Consider the following 13,722-nt stretch of genomic DNA (forward strand, 5'->3'; position numbering starts at 1 on the left):
AATTGCCTAATTTATTAAATTTGTGCTCCTCCTGTTAGATTAAGGAACTTTGTGGCACCTTATTTTGTCTTTTCTAGACACAATGTATCTTGTTATATTTCTGTTGTAACTGAATCACAGCAGTGAATCCCTCTCTCCACTCTGCAGTGGGGTGGCTGTTGTGCTTGGAAGTGGGATGTGGAATTTCAGATTTTCAGACATCAGTGAAATTATTTCATTAGCTCTGATTCACTGTCTCTCTGCCTAACCCTATCTTACAGAGCTACTGTTGTAAGGATAAAATCAATAAAATTAATTTTAAAACATTACACATTGAAAAATGCTGTGGAAGTAGTTAGCAATAAGTGCTATCATTTTTAGCCCCAACAGTTAATTGAATATCTCCTTTTGGATTGGATGGTGCTTCAATGGGGTATGAAAGGGTAGGTTTGACAGTCCCATGGGCGTGCTATTGAGGCAATAGTGGTGAATTGTCATGTGCTAGAAAGGGTTGGAGTATGTTGAAAGAAGGGCTGTATTGATCAAGAACTGTTAACTTATGATGGCACATCATTAGATACCATTAAGCATCCCACAATGATGTTTTATCAGAAAAATAATCTGCACAAGAGATAAAATTGTATAAAAAGAATTGTCAATATAATAAATGTTTTTAAAAGTTATGCATGCTGATATTTGAAGCAGAAATCTGTAACTGAAAGAATATTCAACCTGATATTTGAAGCAGAAATCTGTAACTGAAAGAATATTCAACCTGTTAAGGAAGGAATATTGCTTGTGTGATTGCTTGCTTTGTACATATTGCTTTGGTGTCTGTATGGCTCTTTTTACTGAAGAACTAACAGAAGAGTTATTGCATAAAATTGCATGTCAGTTTGCATGTTCTTGGTTCCATGGTTGTACCTGCCATGAAATAGCTTTTTTCTTTTTCCTTTTGTTCTTTGTTGTTTGCAAATTTACATCAATCTTAATATGGTTACTGTAATTGTCTCACTTTGCAAAGTATGGTATTTGCCTGGGAAGGGGCTCACAAATCCAGGCTGGTATAAAATGATCTGGTGCCTAGCCTTGCATTTTCTTGTTTTGTTTGAGATTTTAGTCTTCCAGTTAATACACTGGAGTGAGAGTTCTTTAAACTATTAGGGTAATATGGTTACTTAAGAAGATTAATAACATAGTAATGAAAAGCACCTGAGCATATTTACAGTGATCTTTCAGGATGCCCAGGAATCGTATGCATTCATGAAGGGTGGACACATACTGTAGCAGCTATAGTGTAGCTCTTATCTCTCTATCTTCCCTAAATGCTTTTGAATTCAAGGGTTAAGCTAGTAAAGTCACTTATCTCAACACATGACAAGGAAGAATTTGCCACAGTTCCCTAGCTACTAGGATAGCTTTCATCACCTTCTCTATGGAGACTACTATGAAGTGAAAGGATGGAGAAAATGCACTGAAGCGATCTAATAAGTAAACCATCAACTTGACATTTTTCAGCGATTGAAAACATTTTCACATTGCATTGCATTCAGACTGAGAAACTGTAGAGTTCCTCTGATTTAAGGCCCATCTGGTTATGCTCCAAGTTTTAAAACTATTCTCTCAGCATAAAAAACTTCCAAGTCGTATACTACTTTTCTTCGCCAAACTATCCATTTTTAAGCCACAAATATTTTCCCAGTACTTTTAGATTTTATCTATAAAGTATATTTTAACAGTATTTTAAATAGTTTTTTAAACAATAACAATTTATCTTGATAGATGACATGCTGTGTTTTTTCATTTTATTTTAATTAGCCATTGTGAAACCAAATTCCCCTTTGTTTTATTCCTTTGAATACTGTTTAATTACGGTTATCATGCCAGATATCTTAAAGGTTATTTTACCAATACAGTTTCATTTAACATAAGTCATATGGAATCAATAGTGCTGTTTCCTAAAGTAAATGCTTGGAAAATCTTACATTCATATGTTAAGAGTGCACATCCTTTCCTCATTAGTTGGAAAGTACAGGGATTTTGGCACAGGTTCTGTGTGGAAGCATTGTGCAGCTTTTATATGGATTTTGTTTTTAGCCTTTGATGACACTGTTTAGAATAGGAAGTATCTAATAAGTAAAGCATTTTGTCTAATGTGCTGCCAGTGTGTTTAATATATGCCTGGAGGTCTGAAACATTATCTTCTCCACTGCAGTAATATGCATTTAATTCTGTGAAAGCAGAAGGTCGAACTTTTAAAAGGGACTCAAAGTACATTTTCAACTAAAATAATTTGAAACACATGTGATAGGGGACCTGAGTAATGTACAGTTGGTTTTTATGGTTTAATCATGATCATGTTAATGCACACCAGTAGCTAATTAAAGAAAACTTTTATTGTTCATTTTAAATGGGTTATGTAAAGAGTAAGTGAACTGATATAAATGCAGCTCAATGATAAATGTTACCATTACATTTGCTATCAGGAAGCTGATATTGGTGTTTTTGACATCTTTAAAATATTGGCCCATTTCTTCCATAACAAAGCAAGGAATGTTTTTAGAGTTCTTGCATTTGGACTTGTTCACTAGTATAAAAGGATATTCATTTGATGCCCAGATTTATTACCAAGCTGCAAATCCTAACTTAGTAACTGGCTAAGTGACATGTAAAGATATATATTGTATCTTCCAAGAGAGCATCCCCAGCAGATTTCGGTGCCTTACCATAGGCCTTGAGATCTGCTAGCGATGCTTTTCTGGAAACAAGTTGGAACATCAAGAGGTGATATCATCGGTGTAGTTTCTAGCCATGGAACTCACTCCCCTTAGAAGTCCATTTAAGTCCAACCTTATCTGTTTGCTGGAGACAATGCTGGCATGTGGTGACCAGTGATTGATGACTCTATCATTCTTTCTCTTTAGTTGCCTACATATTGGTTTAATGTTTTAGTGAAATATGTTATGGTTTGGTTTTATATTATATTATATTCTGCTTCTTTGTGCATCAGCCTGACCTTCTGGATTGGCAGTATAAAAAATAAGAGTAGTATATAAAGCTCCAGTACTAATCTTGCTAATCTTTTAATGGGGCAGAAAAGCAACTTAATAACCTGAGGTTCAATTTTGCATAATATGGGCCTTTAAAAAATAAAACTCCTGTTCTTTATTGAACAATGCAGCTTTTTAAAACAAAGTATGTGAGAATGCAGTGATAGAAAATCCCTTTTAGAAACAGAACCAGGGATTTGGGCAGTGAAAGCAGAATGAAGAACCATGTTTCTCTGTCATTAATTAATGGTGCCTGCCATATACTGTGCAATATCAATCTAGGACTTTTCATTTCATGCTCAGTTCAGCCTACATCTAATACAAAGACTTTTGCAACACATTCCAAAAGCCACCCTATGTTTAAATATCACGGTTTGTCACTGTTACAATAATTAGTGTAGAACTTTAAGAAATAGATATAGGATTCAAGTTGTAACTAAAAAACAAAAACTCATAGTAATAATGTTTCTGTTTGTAATGGCTATGTTCCATTAAATTCTTCTAGAGAAGTATTGTTCCATTTGACTGATAGAAGGTCACAATGTGGACACTGTCCAAGGGGGATTTTTTTTCTTGTATGTTTTATGCTGATCATCTTCTGAGTTGGCTGTATTGCCTTTTATGTAGGTCCCACGCTATCTACCGTTCTTGTGCTGCACAACAGTTCATTGAGTGAGAACAAGTCAGCAAAACTTGGTTGGCATCATGACGTCAAAGCATAAAACTGTTAGTCTCTAAGATGCATTAAAGATGTGGAAAGCAAATACTATGATAAGTGGCTTGCTGAACACCTGAGCATGTTTTAAATAATGCCTGTTACAGAATGTCAGCTTTTGTTTATTAATCTGTGGCCTATTGTATACTTTTTTCAGCATTGTAACAAAGGTCCCATACTGAGCTTTTTGGCAATATGCATTTTGTTTAAATGTAATTAAGTGTTTAAAAGGCAGGTGATTAATCAATTTAAAAGTCTTTAATAGTTTTAAATTAAATTAGTTTGAACCTAGGAAACATGTCTTTCCTCAGCCGCATCTTTCTCCAACACGTCATTAAATGTGAGTCATCATTTCTCTGGACCAGACACCAGCTGAGTTTTCATGACTGTTCCCTATTTTAAAAGTTAACTTGGCAAGTTTCTTTTTTATAGAATTCTCTCTCTCTAACTTATGTTTATATAGCAATTGTTTTATGTTGGAGAAATGGAAATACTTAGGATATGGCTATTTTAAGTTAATATAATATTTTCCTTCCTAGGTTTCCAAACAGGAACAGAAAAAAATGGATACATCTGATGGAGGTGTGGTTGAAACCTCTTCACGTTACAGTGGAGCCCAGGACAGTGGCATTGGCAGTGATAGTGTTAAAATCAGAATAGTACAAATAGAACAGCACTGTGGTACCAGCCAACACCGAATTGCTCGTCCTTCACGACAGTCTTCTATTGTGAAGAACCTGAACTTTATTCCGTTTGACATTTTTATTACAGCAAGCAGAATCTCATTTATGACTTATTCATGTACCACCTTACCTAAATCAAAATCACTGGAAGATCAGAAAAATGGAGAGAAAACAGCTGAAAATTCATTAAACCTTCCTGAAGCAAACTCAAGAGCTGATCATGATTGCAAGAAGCCCAGTGGAGCAGGCATTTCATCGGTAACAGCAGATGATCTCTTGAACAGTAACAGTTCGTTACCCTCTGGGAAAAAAGCAGGCCTTCTATCTCTTGAAAGTCTTCATGCTTCCACAAGATCATCTGCTAGACAAGCCTTGGGTATAACTGTTGTTCGACAACCTGGCCGCAGAGGAACAACTGACTTGCAATTAGAGCCATTTTTGCATCTTGTTGTATCCCAGCCTTCTTTGATCTTAAGCTGCCATCATAGAAAGCAGAGGGTGGAAATATCTGTATTTGATGCTGTCCTAAAAGGTGTAACATCAGACTACAAGTGTACAGGTAGGCTATTTAGTGCCTTAAGTTGATATATCCACTGGCAGAACAATCCTTCTTTTGTTCGGAGATTAACCTGATATACTACTCATTATCTTGGAAAGCTTTCCTTCATGTCCTCAGAATGTGGTTACCATTCAAGTTCAGAAAGATTTCTTTTAATTATTAAGAAAGCAATATAGCGAAATGATTCAATTTGAAGTGTTTCTCTCTTTCCTCACACAAACCAGTATGTGCATCTTTTAAGCATCTGAATTGTTTCATGTAATAAAATTGAGTGCTTGCTGTAGTGCATTGCTATTGTTCCTACAGCATCTTTCTTTTAAGTGTTGGAAGTTCAATGTTTTAAGCCTTAAGAACTGCTTCCAAAACCTTTGGGCATATGAAAAACCTTCCAGTTGGTTGCTCAGATCCAAATATGGTAATTTTTATCTTGGTGCTCTATTTGAGAATGATTTGGTGGCTGGGGTCCTCCAGTGCATTTTTAAAAGGTGTGATTGCATGTATGTGTTACTTCGAAAAGTCTATCCCATGCTATCATAGTCTCCTTTTACTTTGTTGTCTTTTTTTAATCCCAAACCCCTTTATTCTTCTGCCCTCCATTTCTCCTAAAGCCTATGGTCTCCTGTCCCTCCCACTTTCCTCTTACAAAGTCTTTCATTTTCCTGCCCTCTGTTTCCTTCTCTTCCAGAATTCTGTCACTTGTCCTTTCTCCACCTTTCCAGAATATCATCATCCAAGTGCCAATGTGTCATGTTTACTCCTTGTGGAGTAAACATCATCTGGCTGGTTTGAAGTGTATTCAAGGATAAAATTGTTCAAGGGTATTAAAGACTAATGTTCCATTCATGTCCTGCTTGTGAGCTTCCCATTGATATCTGGTTGGCCACAGTGGGAACAAAATGCTGGATTTGATAGGCTCTTCTTCTGTTCTTAAATTATGTTTTTATCCTCTAGGGCAAAGCTAGGGTGGCTCTTTAAAAGCAATCCCAGTTATTGGGATTAGATTATGGATTACACTAATGTGCCAGAATTTATTCTTTCAGCCATACTGTGCTTCTGTGGCATTAACTTCCCTACTGGGAGGAAGGGTGGGATATAAATCTAATTAATAATAATAACAATAACAGCAACACAATAACAACAACAATAATATGACGACAACAACTTATTAGCAGGTGCTAAATTGCAATGTGTGTTTGGTTTTTTCCTGTGCATGGAAAGATGGTCTCAGGTGGGTACTTAAGCGCTGTTCAATTTTGCAGGGACTTCCTGCTCTCTACAGCTACTTGCTACAGTTCTCTTTCTGCCTTCACCAAAGATGGTTAACTCCGCTCTCTGCTCCTCTTGGTTCAGGCCTGTATTATTGGCATTTGTGTTGTCCCTTTCTAGTGCGTTCTTATTTCCCTGTCAGGGTGTTGGTGTTCATTCTATTTCTTTTTTGTGTGGTTAAAAAAAAAAAAGCCTGTTGTCCTCATTCCCATGGAGGTTAAAACTGCAGTATTTTCAGCCACTAAGGAAGGCAGGCTGCCCTTCCCACCTTGGGATCCTTCCATTTCTTCACCGGCTGCGATGTCAGAGGCCTCCTCCTTTCAGCCTCACTATATGCAGTGGCCTCTATTAAGCCTCAGCGGCTTACCAGTTAGCAGCCCCAGCATCTTTCCTCTGCAACGGGCTGAGGCCTCATCTAGGGTGATCCGTCTCTAAGGGCTTCTTCCCCCTCACATCACCCGCACCATCTCACCACTGGCCACAGCGGACCACAGCAGAGCCTTTCTGAGCTCACACCTGTCATCTTCGCCGCTACCCTCCGTAAGCATTGACTGCCTGCTGCCATCTTTGCTGCCTGCTGCCAACTTTGCTGCCTGCCCCCATAAGCCCTGCACTGTCAGTTGTTCCCAATGGGGAAGGCAACCGGTAAATCAGCGGCTCCCACCAAAAAGTCAAAAACACTCCTGTCTCCGCCTAGACCTGACCTTGTACCACCACCATTACCGTCATTGCTGCCCATTCTAAGCTGCCAAGTGTCAAGAGATAACCATGAGGTTTAATTCTGCTACAGAGGCAGTGATAGCCCACCCCTCCACCAGCAGGCAGGAGGTTGCTAAAAGTCCTTCTAGTGGACGCCCCTATAGTGAATTTACTAAACAGCTGCAGCACGAGGGGACTGAGGAAGACCTGCCCTGGGAGTGAGTATCTGGCATCTGAGTGCTTGCTACTAGCTCCTTTAGGCTGCTGTCTGTCCAGACAGCTTAAGTCCCTGGTAAGTGCTGCAAGGACTGGGACCCCCTGCCTAGCCCTTGCTTCAGAGAGAGGCTGCAGTTAATCTCGCAGCCCCTTGCAACAGCTGCTGGCTGGGCCAGGAGGCATAAAAGCCCAGCTGCCCTTGGGGAGCCCCTTAAGGAGTTCCGAGGGCAAAGGCACGACCCCCCTTGTATTACTTTTTCTTGTTCTTTTTTAATTTGTTTTCTGTTAAACCAGTCTAGAGGAGACTGGTGGTGGGGAGGGCGTGTGCTGCATGTGTAGTTCCTGCACAGGGTGGGAGCCTGTGCAGTGAACTGAATGAGAGGAGAAAGTCACCAGATGCCTTCAGAGTCTGTAACTGGCAGAAGGCTGGCCCTCCCTGGGTGTGAGACATGAGGGGGAGTAGATGGACCCTGTGTGAAAAAGCTTGAATGTGTATGATTGTTCCCAATCCTCGCAGAGGCCTACTGGGATAATTCGCTCCAGCAGGCTTTCTTGGTGGGCTTGTGTTGGGCCCATATTTGATGTTTAGGAGGAGTTTTAGTACGGAGGAACATGGGTGATGCCACCCCAATTTCAGTGACTACGGGCAGAGGGAAATATAGCCATGGGGAGGTGGTGAATTACCCGAGAAGGCGAAGGCAAGGCTATCTATGCCTTGTTCCTTGCTGCCACTCCTCTCATGGTTTGCTTCCTCGTTGCTCATCTGCTATGCCCACTGGCCTGTGTGTGTTGTTGTTTAACGCCAGATCAGTACATAATAAGACCACTCTCATCCATGACTTGATTGTGGATGAAGGTGCCAATTTGGTGTGTATTACCGAGACCTGGGTGGGTGAGCTTGGAGGGTTTGATCTGACCCAGCTTTGCACACCTGGATACTCACTGCAGCACCAACACAGGCTGCAGGAATGGGGGGGGAGGAGTTGCTGTAGTCTACAGAACTTCCATCTCTGTTGCCAGGAAACCACTCTGTCTCGGAGCTGGCTGTGAGGGCCTGCACCTTGTGTTGGGCCGAGGAGACATTAAACTAGGGTTGCTGCTGGTGTACCGTCCACCCTGCTGCCCGGCAGCTTCTCTGACCGAGCTGGTGGAGGTCATCTCAGCTGTGGCATTGGAAGAGCCCAGAACAGGGGTGTCACTACCGGGGTGCGGAGGGTGCAGACCGCACCCGGGTGACACCCTGAGGCGGGTGACACCCAGAGCCGCCCCGCCCTGCGCCATTGCCCAGCAAAGGAGCTGAGAAGCGCTCCGGGTCGGCGCAGCCAACTCGTCCTCAGAGGCGAGCCGGCGAGATGGAAAACAGGTGCCCGCTCGCTGGCGGTGAAGCTGGGATGGGCCTTCCACTGCCAGCCTGGAGGGCGTGCGCGCGGGCATGCGTCGGAGTTCCGCACCCCCCTGCACTCCCGCTAGTGACGCCGCTGGCCCAGAACGATAGTGCTGGGTGATTTCAATGTCCATGCTGAGGCTGCCTCTAGTGTTCTGGCTCAGGACTTCATGGCCTCCATGACGACCATGGGGCTGTCTCAGCTTGTTACTGGCCCAACACATAGGGCAGGGCACACCCTCGACTTGGTTTTTGCTCCAGATGGAGGAGGGGGTGGTCTGAAGATGGGGTGGTGGTGGATGTCACCCCATTGTCATGGTCAGATCACTTCCTGGTGAAGTTTAGACTTATGGCCCTGATCCTTCCCTGCAGGGGTGGAGGACAGATTAAGATGGTCCGCCCCCGGAGCCTAATGGAATCCACAGTAGATAGAGCAGGTGACCCTGTTGAAGCCCTTGTCACGCTGTGGAACAGCGAGGCACGTCGGGCTCTTGACACGGTTGCCCCTGAGCACCCTCTCCGGCACTGTGCAGCCTGGCTTGCACCTTGGTACACCAGTGAGCTAAGGGCAATGAAACAGGCCGGACGACGGCTAGAGCACAAGTGGCAAAAGATGTGCTGTGAGGCTGATCAGGCACAAGTAAAACATCATAACTGTGCCTACTGTGTGGCGGTGAGGGTGGCGAAGAAGGCCCACTTCTCCGCCTCCATCGCATTCTCAAGTAGCCATCTGGTGGAGCTTTTCCGTATTATCAGGGGTCTGTTGACATCAACTCCAGGAAATGGAGTTTCAGACTCTTCGGAGGCCCACTGTGAATTGTTTGCAAGGCACTTTGTGGGTAAAGATGCTCGCCTCCATAGCAGTCTTGATGCCCCATCCACATCTACTGTAGTCCCCAATGAGGTGTCCAGTGCAAAGTCTGCTGCAACTTCTTGGGAACTGTTTCAGTTGATGCGGCCTCATGATGTGGACAAGGTGCTTATGATGATGCGGCCAGCAACATGTCCTCTCGACCCTTGCCCTTCTTGACTTATTAAAGCTTGCCGAGGGGGTCTGACCGAGTGGATCCAGGTTGTGGTCAATGCATCATTGCAGGAGGGACTGGTTCCAGTCGCCTTGAAAGAGGCAGTGATTCAACCACTCCTGAAAAAGCCCACCCTGGACCCATTGGTTTGTGACAACTGCCGACCGGTTGTAAATACCCCCTTAGGGAAGGTGATTGAGAGGGTTGTGGCGCAGCAACTGCAAGTACTCTTGGATGAAACAGATTATCTTGACCTATTCCAGTCTGGGTTCAGGCCTGGTTATCAAACTGAATCGGCCTTGGTCGCCTTGATGGATGACCTTTATCAGGAGAAGGATAGGGGGAGTGCGACCCTGTTATTCTTACTTGATCTCTCAGCAGCTTTTGATACCATTGACCATGGTATCCTTCTGGGCTGACTTTGTGAGATGGGTATTGGAGGCACTGTTTTACAGTGGTTCCAATCCTATCTCGAAGGTCGCTCTCAGATAATAGGATTGGGTGACTGTCTTTTGGCCACCTGGCAGCTGTGCTGTGGGGTGCTGCAGGGTACCATCTTGTCCCCCATGCTGTTTAACATCTATATGAAGCCCCTGGGAGTGGTCATCAGGAGCTTTGGGGTGAAGTGTCAGCAATATGCTGATGATACCCAGCTCTATTTCTCCATAATGTCTGAATCAGGAGAGGCCATGCAAGCCCTGGACTACTGCCTGGACTCGGTGGTGGGCTGGAGGAGGGCCAATAAACTGAGTCTGAATCGGAGGCGCTGTGGGTTGGTGGTTCCTGAGTTCGGATAATTGGTCAGTTGCCTGCTTTGGATGGGGTCGTCCGCCCTCTGAAAGAGCAGGTCCGTAGCCTGGGGGTGCTCCTGGATCCATCTTTGTCACTAGAGGCCCAGGTGACCTCCATGGCTAGGAGTGCTTTTTTCCAGCTTCGGCTGGTGAGACAGCTGCGGCCGTTTCTGGACCGGGATAGCCTGACCACTGTTGTCCACGCACTGGTAACCTCTAGGCTGGATTACTGTAATGCGCACTATGTGGGGCTGCCCTTGAGGTTGGTGCAGAAGCTGCAGCTGGTGCAAAATGCAGCGGTGAGACTGCTCACTGTCGTCTGCCCCCAGGGTATTCATAAAGATTGTGGTTACCCTGGTGGCATACCTCAGGAGACAGGGCATTTACATATATCCCTATCTAGACGACTTTCTAATTCGGTCCCCATCGCTTCAGAAATCTTGGGAAGATCTGCATATCACCTTACCCTGTCTGAAAGACCATGGCTTCTTAATCAACCATGCCAGGAGCCAGTTGTGTCCATCTTGTTGCATAGTTCATCTGCGGGCCACAATAGACTGGGAGCAGGGAATTACAAGGTTGGCTCAGGACAGAATAAAAAAGACACACGCAGCAATCTTATCTATCCTCGCCTCTCCATCAGTGGACCTCATGCAACTGGCAGCAGCTCTGGGGTTGATGGTCTCAACTTTCCAAACTACTCCCTGGGCACGCCATCACTCTCAACCCCTTCAGAGGACACTGCTTCCATTACAAAGCGATATAGCAGCCAGACAACACCAGTGGTTGATGTTATTTCCTGCAGTCTATCAGTCCCTTCTATGGTGGGCACACAAACCCAATCTGCAAAAGGGTGTCCCATTCCAAGATCCACCACAAATGCTTAGCACCTCAGATGCAAGCCTTACAGGCTGGGGGGCCATATGCGATGGTCAGATAGTTCAGGGGACTTGGTCCGCACAGGAGTCCTTACTTCCCATCAGTCTTCTGGAGCTCTGCGTGATTCATCTGGCATTAAGGCACTTCGTGGGATCAAGACAGTTGGGGCGGTGCTTGTCAGAACAAACAACGTGATGGCCAAAGCTCATTTGAACCATCAGGGAGGCATGTGCTTGATTTAGCTCCAGCAAGAAGCCTCACTTCTGTTCCAGTGGACGGAGACATATCTGGACTCACTCCTGGCAGAATACCTGAGAGGGGAGGACAACGAACAAGCAGACTGGTTGAGTCGGGAACAAGTCTGTAAAGGAGAATGGAAGCTTCACCCAATGGTGGTTCAGGAGATCTCAGCTCGCTTCAGGAAAGTCAAAGTGGATCTGTTCGCCACTCATCTCAGTTGCCAGGTGAAAAGGTTCTTTGCCAGATATGCAACTCCGAAGGTGGAGGGAATAGATGCTCTAAATAAACGTTCTCCAAATAAACCTGCCATTTAAAAACACTGCCAAGGGATCCAGATCCTTCCAGTTTAGATATCTTTGCATGATTTTAGGCAGGGTCATGTTAGGAAATAAGAATGGGGTCATTTACTACTTCTCAGTATCATTTCTCCTACTGCTTTTTCATCATAAGCATACACATAGCCAGACAACCACCCCATATTGACCTCAGGTGCAAGTTTGGCTCAATTCACATCTCATAAGAACATAAGAACATAAGAAGAGCCTGTTGGATGAGGCCAGTGGCCCATCTAGTCCAGCATCCTGTTCTCACAGTGGCCAACCAGGTGCCTGGGGGAAGCCCGCAAGCAGGACCCGAGTGCAAGAACACTCTCCCCTCCTGAGGCTTCCGGCAACTGGTTTTCAGAAGCATGCTGCCTCTGACTAGGGTGGCAGAGCACAGCCATCATGGCTAGTAGCCATTGATAGCCCTGTCCTCCATGAATTTGTCTAATCTTCTTTTAAAGCCATCCAAGCTGGTGGCCATTACTGCATCTTGTGGGAGCAAATTCCATAGTTTAACTATGCGCTGAGTAAAGAAGTACTTCCTTTTGTCTGTCCTGAATCTTCCAACATTCAGCTTCTTTGAATGTCCACGAGTTCTAGTATTATGAGAGAGGGAGAAGAACTTTTCTCTATCCACTTTCTCAATGCCATGCATAATTTTATACACTTCTATCATGTCTCCTCTGACCCGCCTTTTCTCTAAACTAAAAGCCCCAAATGCTGCAACCTTTCCTCGTAAGGGAGTCGCTCCATCCCCTTGATCATTCTGGTTGCCCTCTTCTGAACCTTTTCCAACTCTATAATATCCTTTTTGAGATGAGGCGACCAGAACTGTACACAGTATTCCAAATGCGGCCGCACCATAGATTTATACAACGGCATTATGATATCGGCTGTTTTATTTTCAATACCTTTCCTAATTATTGCTAGCATGGAATTTGCCTTTTTCACAGCTGCCGCACACTGGGTCGACATTTTCATCGTGCTGTCCACTACAACCCCGAGGTCTCTCTCCTGGTCGGTCACCGCCAGTTCAGACCCCATGAGCGTATATGTGAAATTCAGATTTTTTGCTCCAATATGCATAATTTTACACTTGTTTATATTGAATTGCATTTGCCATTTTTCCGCCCATTCACTCAGTTTGGAGAGGTCTTTTTGGAGCTCTTCGCAATCCCTTTTTGTTTTAACAACCCTGAACAATTTAGTGTCGTCAGCAAACTTGGCCACTTCACTGCTCACTCCTAATTCTAGGTCATTAATGAACAAGTTGAAAAGTACAGGTCCCAATACCGATCCTTGAGGGACTCCACTTTCTACAGCCCTCCATTGAGACTACTGTCCGTTTATTTCTACTCTCTGCTTTCTGCTTCTTAACCAATTCCTTATCCACAAGAGGACCTCTCCTCTTATTCCATGACTGCTAAGCTTCCTCAGAAGCCTTTGGTGAGGTACCTTGTCAAACGCTTTTTGAAAGTCTAAGTACACTATGTCCACTGGATCCCCTCTATCTATATGCTTGTTGACACTCTCAAAGAATTCTAATAGGTTACTGAGACAGGACTTTCCCTTGCAGGAGCCATCTCCATGGCCTCCAGGACACTTGTATGCCTTTCCTCCACTTCCAATCATTCCCAGGGTGATCCAGAAGGTCCGAGCCAAGAAAGCAACAGTCCTACTGGTAGCCCGGTTTTGGCCAAGGAGACCTTGGTTCCCAGAACTCCTCAAATTATCAGTTGACCCTCCTTGGGAGATCTCTCTCAGGAAAGACCTGCTATCAGAAGGGCAGCTTCACCACCCAGACCCGGGGTGGCTGGCGCTTCATGTTTGGAAGTTGAGAGGCAATGTCTGCTGAGGAAAGGCACTCCATCTCCAGTAGTGGAGACCATGATGGCATCACGACATCCATCAAC

General features: G+C 44.3%; 1 protein-coding gene across 11 annotated transcripts in view; it reads left to right on the forward strand.

The window, feature by feature from the left end:
- Window positions 1-13,722, forward strand: part of VPS13B (vacuolar protein sorting 13 homolog B) — a 590,935-nt gene that overhangs the window by 406,442 nt on the left and 170,771 nt on the right. For all 11 annotated transcript variants that reach the window (XM_061603977.1, XM_061603888.1, XM_061603895.1 and 8 more), the window contains one exon: window positions 4,284-4,986. In XM_061603977.1, the coding sequence (XP_061459961.1) occupies window positions 4,284-4,986 (703 nt within the window). The remainder of the gene's footprint in view (window positions 1-4,283; window positions 4,987-13,722) is intronic.

This window comes from Rhineura floridana, chromosome 1 (assembly GCF_030035675.1).
Source record: "Rhineura floridana isolate rRhiFlo1 chromosome 1, rRhiFlo1.hap2, whole genome shotgun sequence".
Taxonomy (NCBI): Eukaryota; Metazoa; Chordata; class Lepidosauria; order Squamata; family Rhineuridae; genus Rhineura; species Rhineura floridana.